Source organism: Cloeon dipterum, chromosome 3 (genome assembly GCF_949628265.1).
Source record: "Cloeon dipterum chromosome 3, ieCloDipt1.1, whole genome shotgun sequence".
Classification (NCBI taxonomy): Eukaryota; Metazoa; Arthropoda; class Insecta; order Ephemeroptera; family Baetidae; genus Cloeon; species Cloeon dipterum.
Window position 1 is genome coordinate 20,447,800 of NC_088788.1, and position 23,326 is coordinate 20,471,125.

Genomic DNA, 23,326 nt, shown 5'->3' on the forward strand with positions numbered 1-23,326 from the left:
CAAAGGGACAAACGCGCTGGTTTATTGTTACTGGCGCAAAATGCACCTGACACTATACAAGCGCAGAGAAAATCACCCCTGTCTCCCATGCAGACTGCTGAACGATTCACCATACAAGTCTTCGGCAGGAACAAAAAAGAAAAGAAACATGACTCATCACGCGGGCAGGCGCCACGAGGGAGTCGACGGCGCGACTCGCGAGATCGAGACCGTATCGGCTCCCAGGCGCGGTGGAAAAATTTGCTGAGAAATATCTCACAAGCAGAGCGAAGGAAGGGACAGAGGAAAAGTGGCTGGGCCGAGGAGCAGAGGCCGTGTGATGGGAAGAGCCAGGTGGATGGATGGATAGATCGGCTGGCGGTTGCTGGCCGGCCGGCGTGGTGGGAGTGGGGCACTGCGGCCGCCGCCACTGTGCCGCCACTGCGGGCTGCCTGCCAGTCCCACGAGCCGAGCGCCGCCGCCGTCCATCTCCAGTCTGGCTCTGGATACCGTGAGCGAAACGTCGAGTGTCGAGCGCAGCCTCCGGACCGGCATGTGCCTCTCGCCACACCACAAGTGACTCGCGCGCACACCCGGCACAAGGATTTTTTAGCCTCTCTTTCCCGCAAAGTAAGTCGCAAATTTTTATTTCTTTGTTTCCTTTATTGGATTTCTTCCGTAAAATTGAGAGATTTCCTTTTTTGGCACCGATTCTCCGCTCTACTCAAGCAGGGGTGAATTTTAAAATGTTTGTGATCTTCAAATTAAAACTAACTGACCTCTTTTCACTGGATGACTTAGGTCGTTTTATCGGTCTTCCGCTACCCCTACTCGAATCTGTTAATTTTATATATCACTATGTACCACTGTGCTTAATATTGTGGTTTGTTATGAGAATATACAGAAAACAAATCGGTGTCCCGGCGCAAATAGGGCGTGTTTGGGAATTTATTTTTCACCTGCTACAACGTTTAATGTTGTTTTCTTTCTTTCTTTTTTCTTTCATTCTTTCAAAGGGAGCTCTGCTTCTTAAAAACAATAAACAAGCTCGTTTAGCTCGTTGACGTAACCTGTCAAAAAATCGCTGGTGCATTTATAAAATATTGCTAGTATTTTTTAAAATTTGGATTTAATATTTCTTCTGACAGTTTGCTGATATTTTAAGGGTTATCTAAGTTTTAAGATTTTTTAAACCAACAAGATTTTGCTTCAAACGAAAGACCTAAGGCACTAAATTGTGTCAAACTTTTGTTTTGGCGCTGAATCATTTTAGTGCATTGGCAAAGATTTTTATTGCGTCAGTAGGACAAATTTGTCCTACAAATTCCAAATTCCTTTAACAAGCGTAAATAGAAAAATTAACATTTTGGATTACATAAAGATTTTAAAGATTTTCAATTTCTGCGAGTACGCGTATACACGTGCTAAAATCATCCCAAATAAAATTGAAACCGCCGGATTCGTTTTTCTAATAAGCTTTAGCAAAAAGCAGATACATTTCCCTCAATATCTTTTTATTTCAAACACATGAAAGGAAAATCCAGACCAAAGTTTTGTACAGCAATGAAAGCATGCATAAGGTGACGTGTTTACAGCAAATTGGCAGTAAACAACCACACGATGAAAACGCCAGACTGACACAACACTTGTTTTTGCCGCAGCTCCCTCGAAGCTATTTTATATGACGGGCGCCATGAGAGCGTCAGATCAAAATATTTCATGTCGCGGGGAACGAGAGTGTGTGTGTGTGCGAGTCGGCGGTTCCGGTTCACTCGCGGCGGCGGCGGCTTCGAGGGCCATAGGTCGCCGCTGGCTGTGGGTGGCAAACTAAGGTCAGCCGCGGCGCCCAGCCATCAGTACGGCACACTACGCCTCTGTGGCGCCAATTACAATAATAAATAATCGCCGCTCGCGCGCGGCCTCGAGCTTCATCAGAGCGGAGAAACTCTCGCGCATTTAACGACACTTTTGATTTGTGTCGCATGCGGATCTGCTGAAACGAGAGCTGATCTCGAAATTCAATAATCGCAGAGACACGATTATACACTTCTCCTTGATGCTGCGTGAAACTTGACTTAAAAAAATGGAACTTGGACTCGCCATGCTGGCTTGATAAGATGAAAATTAAAATTAGATTTATTTAGTGATGACAATTTTCTTTTGAAAAAAAGTTTGGAGGATGGCTCTCCTATTAAAAAGATTAAAAAGATTGAGAAACATTTTAAGTGCTTGTGAAAAAGGTTAAAATATCCGGCTTATCGCAAAACATACAAGCCTGTAATTTACCAACTGTCTGAATCCAAATTGTCTCTAGAAAAATAAAAGTGCCTTAACAAAATGAAAAAAATTTCAGCAGAGAAAATTAGATATAAAATTGAACCATGCACATACAAGGAAAGAATCCGAAGCTATATATACACACATGCCTTCATTTGAAGACATTTGAAACAAGCTCTGGAAATGGAGATTAGAACGCTTAGAATGTCTTTCAAATTGCGTGGTTAAAATAAACCTTTGTTCAAAATGACAAGGAATTAGTGTTAAATATTGACTCTTAGCAATTTTAAAGTCAGGTTTGGTTTGTTGCTATATAGTTTAATTATTTATTCTATGAAAAAAATAAAAAAATTAGGGGAACTTTGGGAAAAGCCTTCTGCAGTATAAAAAACACAGACCGACAGCACTTTTCCTTGATCAAAAACCAATTAGTGTTAATTTTCCCTTTCTCATGCTTATTATTTAATCAAAGATAAAATTTCACAATCGCTAATGCAGCCCACGATTTTCATATTTGTCAAAACGTTGATGGCCATTGCAGTATTATCATGCATAAGGTTGCGAAGCTATAATGGTGTTACAATAAATTTCGACATTAAGCAGCGCGCGCCCTTGAATTGTTCCCGGCCGAATTGAAACATTTTATGTGCGCTCGCCTTGGTGTGTGTGTCGATTTGCATACGCGAAGCATAAAAGGCAGGCTGGGCGTATAATTTGAATTGATAATCCAATTCTGGGCGATTTTTCGCTAAAAATGGGCTGATCTCTGTGTGGCGTACGCGCGCGGTGGAGAACTCGGCCGATTTCCCTCGCGCGTCGCAGCAGAGTGTGAAATCACCTTTGATATATTTGCTCGCATTAGACGCGCCGGCACATATTGTGTTCATCCGAGTGTGACCAAACGCGCGCGGCTTAAAATGCAGCATTTGCGCTCTCGCTCTCAAAATTATTTCATTATCGCCGAGTGCATAAATTACCAAGTGCACGGCGGCCGACATAAATCCAGAACAGTCGGCGAAAGTGCGGTAAACAAAGCCTCGGTTTATTTATTGCCTCGTGATGGATTAAGCTGGCGTGTAATTTCGATATTTTACAAAGTGTGCGCGCAATTGCGTGAACGGACGGCGCATAATGAGAGATGATTTGTGGAGGCGGACCGAGTCATATATTTTTCTCCTGAGAATTCCTTGGCACGCTCTCGGCCAGCCAGAGAAAGTGTGGGAATCCTTTCCAGCCTTGTTTGCATACTGGACGTGAATTATAGGCATTGCTGATGACGATGTTTAAGCTAATTGGCCTGATTAAATTTTCCACCGAGACACCGTGAATCTCTGAACAAACAATTTAAGCACATGATAGTTAAGCCGAAATATTTTCCTGAGCTTTTTCTTACCAATACGCATCTTGAGGATTGATTTTTATTTTTAACTGTTTGGAGTTATGTCAAAACTTTAACCTCTACGAGATTTTTGAACCCCAATTCAACAACTTAAACATGAAACATCAATTTCTGTTGATCTATATAAAAGGAAGAGTTTTTTCAAACTTGTTTTTAAATCTGTTCCTCATATTAGGACCAGTAAATATTGGAAAGGCGTTAATAATTTAATTTTCAAAACAAGTTTTCCAATATTCATTCAACAACTTACGGTTAAAACATGAATATATTTCAAACCTGCCGCAAAATCCCCCACTCGACACCAGCAATTTTGTCCTCTTTATAGCAGCCAGAGAATAAATCTCTTCGCATTTCGATTTTTTGCGGCGTCATACCGAAAATTATGGTTCGTTTCTCAGAGGTTAATTAATTCTGTCCATTAAATCACGGCCGCTCAGCGGCAGCAGCATTGTGACCGTTCGTTGGGCCCTGGCGCCGATTTTTTTCACGTTTAATTTTTCTCTCGCCTGCTCGAGCTTTTCCTCTTTCGGCGGCGGCCACCAGTGTAATTACTTATTTGCCCGGCGGTGCAAAAAGTGCTCATCAATTTGCAACGACCGAGTGTGTTTATTTTTCCACCTGACTTGCTTGCTGCAGGTATCCGCGAGAAAATATCGATAAATCAGTGTATTTTGCGTACATCCAGCAACACGGCTGGTGCGTTCCGAGCGCTGCTGTTTTGAAGAAGAAGCACTTCACTAAGTACATAAACGAGCATCAAAGTTAAATACCAGTGATTCTGAATGGTAACTGGCTTAAATTATGATATTGAGCACTCAATATTTACTAAGAAAAATGTATTGATGTTTATGGTAATTTCAAGTGTAAGCTGGATTCCTGCACTTCAGAATTAAAATAGCTTCGCGTGCGCAATGCTTATTTTATGCACAGCATACAGAGACTGATAGTTTTAATTTTATTTATGTCTGATCGAAAGAAATCGCAATTAGATCCAATTAATTTCTTGCGTTCTTCATATGAAGTTGGGATAAGAAGACGATTCCTATATCCCTCTTTCATCGGATGATTTGATCAAGTTTGAATTAAAACGCGTGTTTCCTCTTGTTTCCCCTTGGGACAGATAAATATTGGTCCAAATGTGAAGCCTCTGCGCGCAGCATCACGGAATCCTGTCGCAGTAGCAGCAGCCAGAGCGTGAGTTATTATTGCGGGCGCAATCTCCATGGAGATTAACACATCATGTTATTACGGAGGGATATATCGGGACGGCGCTGAGTAGCAGCAGATGTTGCCCCTGCGAAGAGACGCCGCTTGAGCTCTGGCTGGCAGGCCCAATATCTATCTTTGAATACACATGGCCCTCGAGACACTTTAACCGGAACGTCGTCCCTCAACGCAAGTGTAATATGCGCTTGTGTGCGCGTTCGATCTGCTCCTCCACTGCCACCGCCGCACGACAAACGATTTTCGCCCCTGCGGAATTACACGCGCACGTGCAGATTTGTTTGTTGTGCCTCTCCAAGATTAGTTTCAAGGCGAGAAACAAAGGCTGATTCGCCTCCAGGGTCCATTAACAATAAGGAAAGTCAAAGGAGTACGAGGGGTGACAGGATTTTATTTTGGTCCACACTAGTAAAATGCCGGGAACAACTCAAGCACGTTGATCAGCTTTGAAAATCATCGAAACAGTAGTGCTTCGTTTCGATCGGACCTTTTTTGGAGGAAATGCGGTTTCATCTCGAACATTGGGACACGATCAAATTAAGCTGAAAGGAAATTTATGGAATGAAGCCCACACAGCAAAACATTTAAGCTGTATTAAATAGAAAAAAATCTCAAGATGGAACAAGAAAGTTTTCATCATTATTCTATATTATACGGTCAATATAAAATATTTCAAAATTTGAGCAGAAAAACATTATCGAAGTTGGCAGTAAAATAATGAAAAATTTTGTGCTTCGTTAAGAGAGATTTATATTTTTTTAATAAAGAAACATGAGAAGATTTATCTTGGGCGCCTGTTAAAATCTATTCAGTCTAAATTTCATGATGCAATATGGACCAAAATTTCTCATTTTTTTAAGACGAAAAATAATTTCCTGACAGTACGTGGACATCAGATTACTGTTTTCATTCTTGAATAGTTACGCCAGCACAAATCCTCATAAAATAATCGATTTGGGTCCATGCAGATAGGCTTGTTTTGTCGGAAAGATTTTCATCGCACTGCCATATTCAAAATAGTAACAGGTAGTTTTCACACCAGTCCCAGTGCGACAGTTTATTATGATTGGCAGCAGGGGGCTTTCATCTGATTTTCGTAGAAAGACAGTTTTCGTCGACATTCGAAATAGATGGAAATCACGCACGGCCGCACGTTGGTACATTTATTAGCTCGGCAAGTGCCAAGGGTTGTGCAACACGGCTACTCAAAGAGTTCGAGAGCGAAGTTTCAATTACCTGTCTCGTAAAACGTCAAGAAACTAAATGCGTCAAGTCTGCTGGCAAATGGGGCAGAGATTGAGACATTCTGCAATTCATCTCGTAAATCCGGCGTCGCGAGAAACAAACACATGTTTGCGGGGCATTATAGCCGAGGACACGCCTTATTTCCTCTGATACGACTAAGTGAGAGCACGAGAGAACGACAAACGGGGCGTATTTGGACTAATGTGTGCGAGACAGCAGAGGTGTGTGCTCGCGCAGAGATGAGTGAGCGAGGGTTTTACGATCGCCACCTTAGCGCCACTCAGCCGCGAAACACGTGTGGGCCGAACGAAAGGGCAGGCCACCTCACACGCGCATTTATGCCAAATAAAAACGGGCAAGTCGCGCAGCAGCTATTTTATGGGCCGACATTAAAACAACTGCCTCTGCTTTGCTCTTGCCCTCGTGCTATTTTATGGCTGTCAAAAAGTTTTGTCTGCATCGTCCGCCCGTCGGCACGGCAGCGCGCCCTCCGCTGCATGGAAAAGGCTCAATTAATCTTGGCGAGAGCAGTTTTCGCCACTTTTGCCGGCGCCGTTGTGCCCGCCGCACAGCCACTAAACTGTTGCTAACGCACTCGCTGCAGATTTCATTTCGGCCGAGTTGATAAATAGGGTGGTCGCAATTTACAAGTGAATTTCAGAAACAAAGTATGCGTGTAATTGGTTGTGAAGGGTTTTAGTAGGTTGAAAACAGATAAAACATCTTCCGTTAAGGCTCTAAAACTTGCAACGAAATTTCCTCCTCATCAAGTTCCTTCTTTGGTTCTTTTCTTGTCTTAACTAAAGTGAAAATAGAGGAACAAAAATAAAATCATTAATGAAATTTATATTGCATGCCAAAGACGTTCCTTGCTTAATCGCATATGATAAAACTAACAATAAGGTCTCCATCTCTATACTACTGGTACACTATAAAATTTCATTTTTTTCTTGTGATATTTTTAAGTTTTTCACATTTGCTGCCAAATTCATTCAATTTTTCCAGCATTTTTGGTATATTGTAGAAGGTGATTCTACGTTTTTAAATCCGTAGACCATCATCAATGATTTTTAATGGAGTAAATTTGAAACAAAATTTTCACGTTTAAAATTAATTTGGGTATCGTAAAATTTCAATCTTTGAAGTGCGTGACTTACGTCGTCACGCTCTTGGCGACAGAAATCTTCGCGAAAATCACACCTGCCACTCAGCACGCCACGTTCGATTCTAAATATAACCGCACTTAATGAGCTATTTTCGGTGCAAAAACGCAGATTTAAAAACAACTCTCCCTTTGTTGAAGGAGATTAAGATCGAATCACACCCAGATTTGAGCTCATTTAACGGCTTATTTCACGCTTGGTGTCGCGTGAAAAGAAGCACGCCGCGCGATCAACCGACACTCTCTCTCGTTTGCCATTTTAACGAGCGCATCATCCCACACGAGTTGTCGACAGCCCCCGTCCCGCCCGGCAAGGGGTGGCAATTATTCGCAGCCCTTTGAAGCCGGTGACTTGCTGCTGCGTAGATGAGAGTCATCCCTTATGCACGCTTCACGCTCCACTTCCCTGATAGGGTTCCGCCGGGTAATTAGAGAGGCAGGACCTCGACCTGATTTCAGACTTCACTTGTTGTGGATTAATCCAGACTTTCGGAACAAAATTATGCGCATCCGTAATCATTGCGACAAAACACGTGAGGAAAACCAATCAAAATTAGGCCAATAATAATGAACTCGATGAGATATAGTAGAAATATTTCCTAGTTTATTAGACAGACGACATAATAGAATATATCATATTTCTAAAAATACATTTGACAAACGAAGAGTTTTTAAACTTTTATTTACGTGCATTTATCCAACTAGAGAATAAACAGCAAATTTTCGATTTTTAATTGACAAAAAATCGTTTGAAATATTTTTTACTTGCTTTTTTTTGTGCGATGTTTCCTGTTTGGGACTTTATACTGGTCTTGCTAGGAAACTTCTCACGTTCCTAAAAAGTGAAACGATTCGGCGGCGCAGATGTTGCAGGCAGGAATTCCAAATGTGGCTCTGCACAAAGTGGCTGTGCGCCTTTGTTGTCACGCCTTCTTTCGCATCGGAACAAAAGGACGAAGCGCAGCGAGTGCACGAGCTGTGTCATCAGCGCACAGTTTGCTGCTCAATTAAATATTTACAAGACAAATGTTTCCGTTTTTCGCAGCTGCCTTCGATCGGCACTGTCTCTCCTTGCCCGCCTGCTGCTCATTATCTTGCTCTCTTCTCTCTTTCTTTCGCACAGAGCGCGGCGCAATAATAATTACGGCGGCCCGGCCGACCAGAGGCACCTGCCAGTCTGCGTGATAAAGCACCTGGCTCATCATCGCCGCGCTGCATTGTTAATTATCGCTGACTCCGGGCCACACCTGTACGCTCTCCAAAGGGGATGAGAGGTGCAGTGCGACGGGGTTGCTGCCTGCTGCTGCTGCTGCTGCTCGATGCCACCTGCGACACACACACACACACACACACACACACACACACACACACACACACACACACACACACACACACACTCAATTAGCATCGCTCGCAAGCACGTGGCCACCTAATTTGAAATTCAAATCCGGCTCAAATGTTGCTAACGACTAGTGTGAAATTTCGAAGTTCAGCCGCGTTACAAATTTCATGGAACATATCCTTCATATATTGTGTAAATCCACGATTTGGTCCACGCAAGCTTTAAAGTTGTGTGCAACACAAATTTCCTTCGTTCCTTTTTGTGGAAAGAGGGATAGCTTATGTATCGTAAATCTTATAATTAATTTTCGGGGAAAATGCGAGAGCTATGGGCTGCATCGAACACGTGTCAAACTCACAGTGATCAACCACTCGTCCGCGGGTCATTCCAGTTCGTCTTCAGAAAGATTTTGGGGAAAGAGAAAAAAAGTTGAATGTCTGGCATTTACAATGAACTGAATCGGGAAGAAGAAAAGCAACACAATCAAAAGTGTGTGTTTCAAGACTTATTAACAATTTTTTTGAGCAAAATTAAGATTCAACTAATGTTTTTCACGCAACAAAAAAAAATTGACATCTAAACTAAATAAATAATAAAAATATATTTGTATCTACAAATCCGCAAAAACCTAAACATTGTATACGTTCAGCCTGGATCACGATTTTTCCAATTATAATGATCAATTTCAAACCTCATTAGTTGAGCAATCCTTTGGGAATGTCCGCGAAATCGCGAGTCGTCGGCGCCATTGAGAAATAATTAGGCTGCTCCAGAAATAATTAACCAGCTCGGTTATTGGAACAATGCACAATGCCTGGCGCACACGCACAATGGGCATTTTTGCATTACGCTCGGCGGCGGCTGCGGCAACAAGCGCCGAGAATAATCAGATCGAAGATTGATTGTAATTACGATAAAGCGCGCGGCTTGGCCGGCGATAATGGGGCGGCATGCTTTTGCACGCCACACCTGAAATTGCACTCTGTTCTGCATGCAAATTACGGCGCGGATAATGTGATACATAATCACGTTTGATTGACACCGGTGGAATATAAGCGCGCGGCGTTCATTTCATAATTGCCCCCCGTCGGCCCGCACGAGGCAATCCGACGAAATCCCACCCCTGAGAGTTTCGTCGGTCGTCTATCCCCCTTGTTTATATATATACGTATGTATTTTCCTCGGACGAGTTGCATCTGTGGCAGAATGGGGCAGGGGAGGCCGAGAGCTTATCAGGTCGGCACTGAAATCGGGCTTTGTTTTGCTGTTTCTGCGCTCCAGAGTCGTTTTCATAAAAAGTAACAGGCCGAGCGAGACAAGATCAGCCGGCGCCGAGGAAAGGTTTTGCTACCGCTGCACACTTTGGCGCAGATGCTCCATCGCGCCTTTTATATTGGCAGGGAGGGTGGAGCAAGAGAAAAAAAATGCACACGGCCAAATTGTAGCAATGAAACCGATAAAAGAGTTCAAGGAATCACTGGGTTAGGCAGAGTCTGTCGGCTTAAGCTTCAATTGGAGGTTTTGCTCCGCAGGTTCTACTCTTTAAAAGTTTACACCAATTAAAACTCGACAAAATTTAAAAGAAGCAGCTCACTTGGTTCAACACACTACTCCGCTTCAACCGCAAACCGTTGCCAAGATATTACACGTATTTGGTGTGTTGAAAGTACGTAACAAATTTACAGTCGTTTTTGCTGCTTTTTTAAAAAAAAAAAAACAAATGTATAAACCAAACTAAAATTTAAGGGCAGAATCAGCGGCAAATAAGAAGATTTATTGGAATTATTGTCCATACTTGGAGAAATTATCTGCGACATGAATTAATGCCGAAGAATATACTTCACGCATGTGTGAACTAGACATCTGCGTCCCTTGACCCTTACAATTAGACCTGATTAATACTTTACTTTCTTAAATCTAACCAATTTTTAGCATAGTTGGAATTTAGATTAAATTATTATAAATTCAGTTATAAGATAATTTTAACTAACAATATTTTTTCTTGCTTTAGTTTTAAAAACTTTCCCTTCTACTTGAACTCTTTATTGCTTTTCAAAAATAATATTAATGTATAATTTTAAATAAAAATCAAATTATAGTTTAAAAGAATGAATTAAAATTTTAAAACAATTTTTAAATGCCTTTTCATTTTAAAATTGAAATAAATACATAAAGCATTTCTGTTAACATTATTAAATTATTGCAGATCCAGCTGATCAATGCATAGACATTGCGATGCAATCGTCAGCCCGAATGATGTGCCTGTTAGAGCAAAATGACGACGACGCAGCCCAAAACGGGCCCGACATGAGCGTGAAATCGAGCTGCTCGTGATGAATTCGGTTGTCAGTCGGAGTCATCTGTTTTGCATGACGGCGCGAACGAAATGATGATTTCCCCACGGCTGCATTAAAATCAACAAGCCCATGTGCGTGTACTCGCGGCGCTCGAGATAAAATTTATTCTTCCCACCCCGGTGGCTGCGGAGTGCTGACTGCGGCTGGCTCATCAGTCAGCGACGGAATAAAATCGGTTCGTGGAAACGGCACAGCTGCTCTGCATCTCTCTTGGTGCGGGCGTTCATCCCCCGCCTGTGCCATATAACTTGGCCGATTCGCTGACGAACGCGTCTTCGAAATGCCGTAATACGCTCGCGCCTATTTGCGAATCGACGACAGAGGAGCAAAAAGTGGCGATCGAGGCCGAAAATGCTGCACTTTGCAATCTCGTCGCCCTCGCCGTGTTTGATTAGACGGCCCCCTTGAGGGTCGGCGAAAGGCCGCCCCGATCAAAGTGCGTATATCTCTGACCCGGCATAAACAAAAAGAATGTCGAGGGACGGATCTGATATCGAGCACTCGGTGCCTTTGCGATTCAATTTGCTCGGCATGCCGTAGAAACGATAAGACGGCATAATTTCTCATTGTTTTTTAAATGCTTTATTATATAGCAATCTAGTTTCATGCAGTCCACTTACGGTTGCCTATTTAATGTTCAAATAATCGTTCTTTGACTTTTTTTGAAGTGTAAAACTAGAACCACTTTTAAGCGGTTTTTTCTAACAATATACATATCATAGCTATAGCGCTCGAAAAACTTACTAGTAATTTTTATTTCAACCGCAAGCAATGAATGAATTTGGAATCTCTTTTTAGTGGTGTATTAAAACTATTTAACTGCCTATCGAAAAATATTTAAAGAGATCTTGATCACCAAGGAGTTTGAATTTAAATTACGTCCTTTGAAATGATGTGTGTATTTTACTTGTTTCATAAAACTATACATAATGAAAAATCACAAGTAAAAAATTAAATCGAAGAAAAATCCTGACAAGTTAAGTGTAAATAGTAGTGTTACTGATACTTAATAAAATCAGATGCATTACGAAGAAAAACACATTTTTAATGCAGTTTTTATTATAAAATAGCTTTATCGTGATTCATTTTTTAGATTCCCCAGCAACTCATTGCATAAGCGCTTTTCCGGTGTAGTTTTGTATGACTCGCAAGGAACATATTACATTGTGGCGTTACAATCAACTGATGTTGGAATCGTTAGACATTCCCATCCCCTACTCGAAGGCAGGACTGGTTGCATAAGTTGGACAAGAGCCACCAGAGGAAAATTCCAGTTCGCTGGAGAGAGCGATTGCGTGTTGTGGGCGACGCGGCGCTGCACCACGGCCGAACTTTCTTCTCGGGGTTCTATGGAATTAATTCCCAGACACCTCCTCTGGGTTCGAAAAGATGCTATTAAGCGGAAACCACATAAAAATCAGCATCCTGGACATAAAGTCGCGTTTTTATTTCCCGATAATAGCTTACGTCACTGCGTGGGATTAGCCGCTTAGAAAAAATCCGTCGCTTGCATCGGGAGGCGAAATAAAAACGTGAATACACATTCTTTCTCCTCGGCATCGTCGGACAAAAAGGACAGTCGGATTATTTTGTGTGTAATGTATATAAAAGAAAGAAAGAGATAAAAGAGTGGATTTTGAGGCCTTGCGCAGCAGCAGAGTTGGCTGCTTGTTATTATTCAAATGAGCGGACTGGCGCCTGACTTCTCCCATCGCGTTCGAATTGTTGCAGCTGGCAACGACGAATGAGCAGAGCTCTTTTACACACAGCATTACACGGCCGCGACAAACGAAACGGTCGGCGCGGCCAAGAAGCAGCTGTGATGTGAGGAGTTTTCATCTCACATCACGGGTCACGGGTCAAACAGCAGCCGTCGGTGGCGGCGAACGCTGGCTGCTCGCTCGGCGCCACCGGCTTGGCTGCTGCCCAACAGGAGAAAGCACATGTCCACTTGCTACACATGCTGCATTCCACTTTATCTCGCGCGCGCGATGCATTCTGCCCGTTTGAACTTCGCTTTCGGGTCCGATCGAGCCGAATTAGCAGACGCTGACGCGCGACGCCGCTATTTATTCCGGCCCTTTTGTCCCCCGTCCGTCCGTCCGCCCGCCCGCCCGATTAATTGCGCAATTTATTTACGTACGCGCTCAATGAAAAGCGGTCGCTTTGTGAAAACAATAATTTGCCCGCCGCGATGATTAATGCCGTCATGCTGCACAGTTCGAAATACGCCATTATTTGCAAACGTAATTGCGGCCTCTATACATCATTATTATTTGTCCAGCGCCTGATTTATTCCTTCTGCATTGGGGCAGTCTGGTCGGATTTCGACTGGACATTCAAGTATTTGCATTAATTTATTCCAATTTTTCTCTGTCCCGTGTGATACCTGAAGGTTTTTTAGCAAACAGGTTTTTAAAAATGAAATTTGAATAATTGGAAATTGCCTAATACAGTTATTCTGGAGTAAAGCCGTTCTTGGAAACAGGGTTTAGAAATTAAATTATGTGTTTAGAAGAAACAAAAATCTTTATTTTGAAATATTGCGAAAAACGTGACCAAAATTACCTGGAGTCAAGCAAGAAATATTAAATTTATTCAATGTCATATTTACAAAATTTGGGGTTGGGGGCAGGCAAAGTCCAATGATTAAAACATATTTCAAAATCATTTTCTATTAATTGAAAATATTAAAAGGGGATTTTTAAATACGTGAAAAATAAACTGCTGAAAAGTCAAAATAATGTCCGTCATATATATGTGTGTATGCAGGCACTCATTGATGTAGATAATGTGTTCATCTGGTATGCATGTTTTTCACCACCTGGGCGAAAAAAATGATAATATCTATTTAAAAATACGGTAGATGTTTTGTATTTTCAAACTAAGAGACGAAGTCAAAAATATTCGGAGCGCTCTGAGTCGCCTTCCTCTACAACGGCTGGGAATTTGTTTTCCTCGCTCTATCCAAAGTAGATATTTCGAGCGGACCGCGGTGCCAGGTGTAACCGAAAGCAGGTGTATTAATTCACCCGACGCAGGCAAGAACAAAACAAGAGTGCGCCTCGAGCGCTGTTTATGGTCGGTCCTAATCTTCGCGGCGCCCGCATTCAAATAAAATTCCCGAACGACCGGCTGGCCGTTCGTAAAAGGAAAACAGTGGGCAACAGAACGAAATCACGTTTGCCGCGCGCGAAAAAAGTCTGAAAGCTCGTTTCATACGCGCACATAATGCGAATAAAATGCACACAGCAACGTGCCGGAATCCCTCTTTCGAAATGGAAACCTCTCACGATGAAGGAAATCTTCGTAAAAAGAGCAATGTTGCGCTGCAATTAATACGTGATTTTATTGCTTTCGCCGTGATTTGCCTGCAGAAAGGCAAACTTGGACATTCACTCTCGTGATGGATGTGTATTTATTGCCAGAGAAAAAATCTGAATCATTGTTCTTGCAACGGGCAGGTTTTCGCTTGTATTGAAATCCGGAGCATTGAATATTTCAAAATAATAAAATTTTAGACTAAACTTTGTTGAAATTTAATTAATAAATGTCCCCTAAATGAATACATTTTTATTCTCGTAAGGCGCGTGGAAAACTAACTATTTGGCTTTACTTACACTAACAGTTTTTTAAAGAAGGAAAATATCTAAAAAAGTTTGTGCTTAATTTTTGTTTAAACAATGCAATAACAAAGTAAAGGTTCGATTATGGCCAATTTTCATAGGTCTTTCTTTTAATTTGGACTCAATGATTGAGTTGCACAGTAAAGTCCCATATCAAAAAAAGATATCGGAATCTCGGCGTGTGCGTTTTGCTGTGAGGCAGAAATGAGTCACCTCGGCGCAGATGCGTGCTGCCAAAAGCGCCACCATGGACAGACACTGATCCACCCACTAGCCTTCTCTTATTTTCCGAGCAAAGTGACTCACCGCGCCGTGTTTTATTCTGTCGTCGCCTGGGCGGCCGAAAAGTATTAATTTTCTCGTGAGGACATTTCAGCAGCTACACCCGCGGCTCATTGTTGCCCGCCGAGATGAATCAACAATAGAAAACGGCTGATTATTCATTTCTGTTTGTTCTGGCGGCTGGCGAAGGCGGCGTGCTTCAATTTGGGCATTTGTCTTTCGTAATAATTAAAGGTGATGAATGGCTGGTGAGCACGAGATAAATCACGCGAGCATTTGCATACTTCTGCAGTTAAATTTTAATTGGCTTTTCCAGCAACAACAAAGTTGCTATGATAACTATTGGTTTTTATCGAGTCATTGTGTTTGATGCTAATCAACCTCTCTTCTGCTGATGGATTTTCGAGTACCACACCCTATTTGGGAATGATTTTTCTTTTCAAATTGGCAAGCACTCGTTTATTTTTTGATAACTGAAAACAAAAATTCAAGAAAGCGAATCCCACTTTAAATCGTAAAAGTTCACTTAAAATTTTTGGCAGCGGAGAAGAAGAGAACACCTGCAACGCCAACGTCGTTTCCGTGCTCTTGTGGAAGCCGCCGCCTTTTTGCTGATGTAATTAAAATTTTACGGCGCCTTTAAAAAGTTGTAACACAGCTGCCGCCGTGCACCGCAGCAGCGCTCCACTGCAAAGACACTAAACTATTTTTGTGCCGCAATAATAATTATTGCAAAGCTATGAAGCGTGAACCGTTGTCGTCGTCGTCACTTGGTTCGTTTTAATCAATCTGGCTGCTGGCGAACCCTTTTTACACGGCGGTTGCAACACGCGAGAGAGAAAGAACAGCTTCTCGCTCACTGCACTCGATCCTTTTTACGACGAGCTGCCTGGTTTCAGTTTCGAACTTGTGCTCCACTTGATTAAACATTGTAGTTTCTTTAGCACGAGGGCAAAAAATGCACACGAACATGCGTGTGTGATTATTTTATGAGGCTTGCCAATGACGACGTGTGTTGCGGTGTGTGAGCGCATATAAAACGCAATGACTTTATTACGTTTGTGTGTCACCGAGGCACACAAATACATTATTCATCTCGGTTTACGGCTCTAATTATGCCCAAGCCGCCGCGGAGAGCGCTCCAGTTTTTCGTCAGAAAAGAGATGCACTTGTTATCAGCACCAATTGTAGATATTGTGCCAGGTGTGCGGCGTCGGCTTGCCACTTCAAATAACGTGCGTTAATTGTTTGATAAAGTTCAGCGTGACATCATGGAAATAAAATCGAATTTACGAAATGGAAATACTCATGAACAATTGAAATATATTCAAAACCTGGAGCAGCAAAAGGTGCCGATTGGTTCCGTTTGAATCCGGTTCCAACCCGATTATCATTCTTGAGTCTCGAGTCAAAACCAAATAACTCTGTGATAAGGATTAGCCAAGCCGGGCGGTCGCTCGGTATGAACAGGTGTGCTGCGCGGGTTCGCCTGCACTCTAAGGACACAAACGCTGATAACGAGTGCACCAGCACTTCTCGGTACACACATCACTTGCAGGCTGGCCCGATAAAAATTAGTCAGTGTAGCAGGTGTTCGCCGAGCAGACCTGTTCAGTCTTTTTAACGTGATGCAGCAGCATAACCAAGGTACTATAATTTCAGGGTTTTAACGTGGCTGTAAATTAATCGCCTTTGCTGCGAGACGCGTGACTCTTTTTCTCCGCCGTCTTTATATGTCCGTTTTTATTTTTTATTTTTTTTTCTCTTTGAAACAACGCACGGGATGATCATCAGGTCGAGAAAATCAGCGGAGATCGCGTGCTTAGCGCGTGTCTTTCCACATAATCCTCTTCGCGAACCACTCGGTCGTGTCCAACCAACATGCAAACAGGTTCGCCTTTGCGTAAACCGCCCCTGATAATTTTTTTCCGGTGCAAATTAAACACCGTTCTAGGGATGGGACATTTAATTATAGCTGTGCATGGTAATTAAAAGGAGAGGTTGATTATTTAAATTATTCATGCGATAGACTCGAGAGAACTGAAGTGATATTTATATCTGGTTAGGAATTGCAGCGTTTGAACAATAGGGAGACTTCTTTACGCATATATCTGTTGATTTTAAGTTGCTTTAGATGGATTTATGAATATCAGTCCGTTTTGTTTATCAGTTTCGAAAATTATCTGAAAGTTCAGTCAGAGAATGATCGTCAGAACTATTAGAAATTTTGGTTGACAGTTTTAAGCTTTGTAAATTGCACTGATGACACATCTTTACGATTCATGACATTCTGATTTTAATAAATGACAAAATCAACAAATGAAATGATGAATAAATCATAAAAAATTGTAAATATAAATTAATGATATTTGCAAGTCCTCCAAACGAAAGGTTTAAAAATCTCACAATTTAATTGCTAATTAAAAATTGTTCCAAAAAATGTATTTGTTATTGTGAGCTGAATTGTTGGTCCTATGAAGAATATTTTGTCCATGTAAAATGAAAAGTAGACTATCTAGCCGCAAAACGATTTCAATTGAAAATTTTATCAAAAATTATTTCAATAGAGGTCGAAAACTGATTAAAATTTCCAACTGTAATGATAGATATACTTAGTGTCATAAAATCTTTATTCTTATCACCTCTTTCAAATTGAACACAATTGCGTTGTCTTTTTGTTGACGTTTTTCTAACGCGAAAATTCTGTTTGATTTCAGGTGGTGTTATGATGGCCACGGAGATCAGCGTCCTCGGTCAGCACGCGTGCATCTCCGACGACGACCTGCACTCGCCGACCGACGCCAGCGACGACAGCGTCGAGGTGAAGGTGCACCCCATCCTGGCGCTGTCCAAGAAAAACAAGCGCAAGCTGGTCGAGCCGCGCAAGGTGGCCAACGAAGGCAAGGCGGCCATCAAGCGCGTCAGGAAGTGCGAAAAGCCGCTGACGGTCGCCTCCGCCGCCCACAGCCCCTTCCGGCCGTGGAGCGAGCCGACGTGTCAGCAGGCGGCCGCCGACGAGCAGCCCCTGGCGCTGGTGGTGCGGCCGCAGACGATGGTGGTGTCCTCGCCGACGCTGTGCGGCGCCCAGCCGACGGTGGCGCCGCCGCCGATCCGCAAACGGCTGGCCAACAGCAAGTTCAGCGTCGAGTCGTTGCTGGGCGCGCAAGCGGCGGCCGCCGCAGCGGCCGCGGAGGCCGAGAAGCCGCAGCCGGCGGCCTCCAAGAGCCCGGCGGCCAAGAGGAACAGCGCCACACCCCCGGCGCAACGCAACTACAAGAACATGACGCGCGAGCGGCGCATCGAGGCGAACGCACGCGAGCGGACGCGCGTACACACGATCAGCGCCGCGTTCGACACGTTGCGCCAGTCCATCCCGTCTTACTCGAACAGCCAGAAGCTGTCCAAACTGTCCATCCTGCGCATCGCCTGCTCCTACATCGTCACGCTGTCCAGGGTGGCCGGGGATGACTACAGCGCCGGCGCGTCGCAGCCCTCCGTCGAAGAGTGCGTGGACAAAGTCACGAAAACGATCCACGCAGAGGGCAAAGTGCGCAAGAAAAAGGACGACTAGCCATAAAAGGCCACTATTCCTATGGACGAAAGCAAAACGCACTCACCGAATAGAAATTTGAACAAAGACTGCACGTCTCGAAATGAGGTTGTCCTCTTTCGAAACGTCTAATTAATTGTTTCAAGAACTTGCGCGCAGTATGTTTCAAAGATGACGTTTTATGTGGGTCTCTGCTTCCGAGTATCTGAGCTGCCAACTGTGATTGCTAGTTTTAGTTTAGCGCGTAAGGTCACTCTTTTCGTGTCATATACGCTGACTGTGCTTCGAGTAATGCTATATAACTGCAGCTGCCATACGCTAGACGACAAAATGATGTAAATAGCCCTTTTGAGAATTCCATGACATTCCGTCCTATATTTCGACTCCTTTCTGAATCGTTGTCACCCGTAATACCACCAGATTAGGGATGGGAATTTCATTTGATTCGGCTATTATGGCTATTATCAGTAATTCAGATTACCGACCCAATTTTTTTACATCCGCGATGCTTGTTAACATCGCGAAATAACGCGGATAACTTTTTTATTTTTAAAACTTCACATTACTTTAACTCTTGTTTTTAAATGAAGTAATTTTTTAGCTACCGACGTTCACTGCCAAATTTTTATCAATTCCAAGTTGAAAAATATATAAGCCATTTCGTTAAATTTTTTCGATCGCAAATGAAACAAATTTTTTATCTCATTAATCAATATTGATATCTGCACGTGTCAAATAAGTTATTTTCCCATCCCTGTGCCAGTTTGAGCATCAAATTCACGCTGCTTAATTGTTCCCAAAATCAGTTAAGGCTCAAACGGTGGATAGTTTTTTTATTGCCGAGGATAAAACGATGTGCTACTTGCAGCCTAAGGTGCCTGTACACAATAAATATCTGCGCAGATTGTAACTGATTAAACGTGCCAATAATGTCTCACTGAGTATTTATTGTAAATAAAATAATGAAATCGTACAGAAATTCTTCTTAGGCGAAGCGAATAATACAATAGAGGTTAACGCAAATCTTCAAGAGCAGCCATTGAAAAATAAGTACGCATTCAGAAAGTACAAAAGTTTGTTTCCGCAACGATATTTTGCCCCCAGTTTAACGAGCATGTCTTGTCCTGTATGAATACTAAATTCCGGAAGGTCTTGTGAGCAAAATGCATGACGCTGGTGTTGCAAGAAAATAAAGAAAAATAATGTCGATTCAATACAATAACAATATTTTCTTTCACCGACCTCAAAAGATTGCCAGATATATATATATATATATATATATATATATATATATATATATATATATATATATATATATATATATATATATATTATCAAATTGAGCGTGAAATTTATGAGGGTTTTGAGACTTTTGAGGATTATAGGGGAAAAACTCTCAGGTTTGCGCAGATTAAATTCTCGTCTGATCCTTTTCGCTGCTGTGTCTGCCGCGTCTGGCGCCAGGAGGAGACAACCGTCCCAAGCTTATAAACAGAGAGGGGAGCCGATGTAGACGCCGCATCACTGCTTTAGCACACACCGCAGGATCTTAATTTGACAGCTCCAAAATACGTCACAAATACCTCTCTGCCTAATTCTGCTGCACCAGCAGGTGTGACGATCTGCAAGTGTCCGCGCTTTTGCCAGCCGGCGAGTAGGGGAGATAAATAAAAAAAATCGGGTGTTTTGAGGAACTAAGTTGAAAAGGAATCCAATCAGGTGCCTTTCTCATGTTGCATTAAATTATAAAGACAGTAGTTCTATTGAAAAATGTCACCTTTAAAAATTATCACGTCGCAGTCAGTACTTCAGAAATAAAAAAGACGTTAATGTTGCGCTTTCAAAGGAAAGCATTCATGACAAGCCTGACCATTTTGAGAATTTTAAAAGTGCGTCAGGTTTGTGATGAATACCTTTCTTGGTGTGTGCGATTTCAAATTTGTTTAGGACTTTTATAATATCATTGTGCAAGTTTAAATTACGAAGTATTAAAAAAATTTCAGCCAAGCGAAAAAGTACTTTGAGCTTTAAAGTTATAAAAAATATTAAATTTGCTTGGTCATAAAAATTAGCATAATTAGGGAGGTGTTCCGCGAAAAGTATCTCCTCTCCGTCGGTCGTCTCGTTTTTGCGTGAAGGGAATAAAGTCGAGCGTAGATTAGTGTTAATAAAGCGTGGCAAAAACGACGGAATAAGCTTTGCAAAAGATAAGGGTCTATAATCTAAAGCAAACTGCGGCAGGTGTGTTGTCTGAGCAGCTCCCGCAGGAGACAAGCAGGTGCGTTTTTTGCACGGTGCCATTAGCCAGGCTCCGGTGCGGGCGAAGGACAACCGTGAAAAAATTAGTTTTTCGCGTGATTTGGCGAAAACTGCGACCGGCTTTTCTCCCCGATCCCTGAATCCACCGATGAGCCGGCCGACCGGAGGAAATAAAGCACGGAATGCGATCAGAAGCGGAGGCGGCATCTTTGGAGGAGGCGACCAACTTGCCGGCTCGCGAACCTCCAGAAGGAATCTGCGAGCCTGGTATTATTAGCGTACTCAGCCTAAGACTCGGGGCCTGCCTGCTGTTTGATAAAAGCACACACACACACACTCACACATACACACACCACACACATACACACACATCGAGTGAGTACGGCGGCGGCATTGTAAACGAGGGAGGAGACTTGACAATCTCAGCGGCGGCGGCAGAGGCGGCGGCAGCGGCGACGACGACGGCTAAAAGCGACGCACACGTATTAGAAGGGCGTCAGTGTGGGAGAGCTTCTCTTGGCGGTAGTGGCGGTGCTAGTCCGCGAAATGCGGCGGTACCCGCGGCCCAACCGGTGCCGCTGCGGATCCTCCTCGGGCCAGGAGCGCATGTGGCGGCAGCGGGTGCGTCGGTGCGGACGCAAAATGTACCTTCGCGGCGGCGATGAGCGCCTGGCCGCGAATTCCCTGCCTGGCCGGGTAGACCGTGGTCGCACACCCATCCATTGGCCCGTCGGGGCCTACGCGTGGCACCCATTGGCGCTGCCGCTCGCTGTTTTTTTGCCACGCCGCGAGCAGGGATCGGCAGAGCGTTTTTCGGTGCGTGCACCTCCTGCCGCCGCATGTCGGCCCGCCACTCGTGTGCTGGCGAGGTTACGACTCGACAGTTGTTTGACGTGCCGAAGAAACACGTCCGCGTTGCTCGTCGCCTCCGTCTCGTGTGCGGAGCGCGCGCCTCGCCCGCAGGACCTGCCTTGCCTGCCTGCCTGCTGCGCGGCGGAGGCGGGCGGCGCGGCGGCACGCACACACACTCACACCACGGACACTAACCGCAAGAGGGTCAGAACCTCAGCCAGGGTCGTTCTTAAGTTTGCAGAAACTCGTAGCAGGTAGCCGCGCGGCACCGGAGGCAGCGATCGTTGCCTCGCGCGCCGCGTTTTCGCAGTCACGGGCAAGGCGAAACGAAAGAAAGCCCATGGGAGCATACCCGTAGTGGCCGCCACAACGGCCGCGTCGGCCAGGCGCGCAGAAAACCGTAGAAGGCCGCGTCCCGAGCGAGCACCAATCGCGGCTGGCCGCGCTGGTGCCCCTCCGCGCCTGCCTAACTCTCGCTGAACACGCCTCTCTGCCACGCTCCACTCGCTGCCAACGGTGACTCCTGCTTCACTCGACAAATTTGCAATAATCAGACCTGCCGTGACTCCGGCCCCCATTGCTCCGCTCACTCCTCTTTTTCTCACAGCTTAAATCACACTCTCATTTAAGACTACAATTTGCTTAAATAGGAAATTTGACGGATTCCAAGGTCTCATAATAAATTTATTAAAATCCCGAGATCACAGAATAAGGTTTAGATAAAAATTTATATCAACCCTGAAAGAAAAAAAATTAGGTAGGATTTGGTAAAAAATAACGATAAATTTGCATAATCACGAGTTCTTAAAACCCAATGGAATTATTTTAGACGTTTGGTTCCCATGACTCCAAAGGTGAGGACAAACATATCGTCAGAACATTTATATTATATTTTTAACAAATTAACTGCAGATAAGCTTTCTTACAAAAAAACACCTCTAAGTTGATTTTGGGAAAGTCCATGCACTGAGTTTCAATCTAGTTTTCCACTTTTATTGCGTGGATACCAATAATTGCTAGTATTTTTGTTTAAATTCGAACATATAGGAATTCAGACAAACTGTATTACTCGCAATTTCATGAATTTTGTGAAGTAGCATTCGTCTTCTTGTTAGTTATCTTGCCTATTAGTTGTGGTTTACAAAAAGAAAAAAAATCGTCTGTTTGATATGTGAACGAATCATTATTAAGTAAACTTTCTTCTTCCCTGCACTGAGACGCAAAATAAAATTGTATGTACACGCCACTGTTAGAGTTAATAAATTTGGTTAGTGAGATAATTGTAATTTAATTCAATATCCAGTTACAAAGATATTCATTTTATATTCTATACAGTGAAGTAAGTTTTGGTTATTTTGTTTTTTTAGGTCCTTATTCCTAAAGTCAAAATTTCATTTGAATATTCTCTGCAGGATTGTGCAAGATCAATTTCATGATTAAAATTTTCTTCTAAATTCCGCACAATCTTTGAGCATGATAAACGGGTATTTCATTTAAACTAATTCCTATCTGCAACAGTATGTTCCCAAAGGTATTTATTTAAACATTTCCTTGTATACCCTTCTGGTGCGCGCACAGAGCCTGTTGCCACCGCAACCACTAAAATGCGAGCGGCGTGCGCGCTGCTTGCTGTTATTCACCATGGGGGATGGTATGCAACCCGCTCTGGAAAACTGCTCTGCGGCACAGCGTTAGCCTTTGAGCAAGGCGTGGGTCTCATCTAGATTGGGTGATTTTCCTGTGTCGCATAATACTGCGCTTTCCTTTCACTT

At 43.2% G+C, this 23,326-nt stretch overlaps 1 protein-coding gene across 2 annotated transcripts; it reads left to right on the plus strand.

Moving 5' to 3' along the window:
* Positions 1-350: 350 nt before the first annotated feature.
* On the plus strand, positions 351-19,678 carry net. 2 transcript variants are annotated; one of them, XM_065484429.1, is made up of 2 exons: positions 351-609; positions 17,611-19,677. In XM_065484429.1, the coding sequence occupies exon 2, from the start codon at positions 17,619-17,621 to the stop codon at positions 18,462-18,464; it is 846 nt and encodes a 281-aa protein (XP_065340501.1). In that variant the 5' UTR covers positions 351-609; positions 17,611-17,618; the 3' UTR covers positions 18,465-19,677. The 2 variants fall into 2 exon arrangements, with proteins under 2 accessions (XP_065340501.1, XP_065340500.1); XM_065484428.1 differs by lacking the exon at positions 351-609 and adding an exon at positions 16,195-16,540 and having other exon boundaries at positions 17,611-19,678.
* The last annotated feature ends 3,648 nt before the right edge of the window (positions 19,679-23,326 follow it).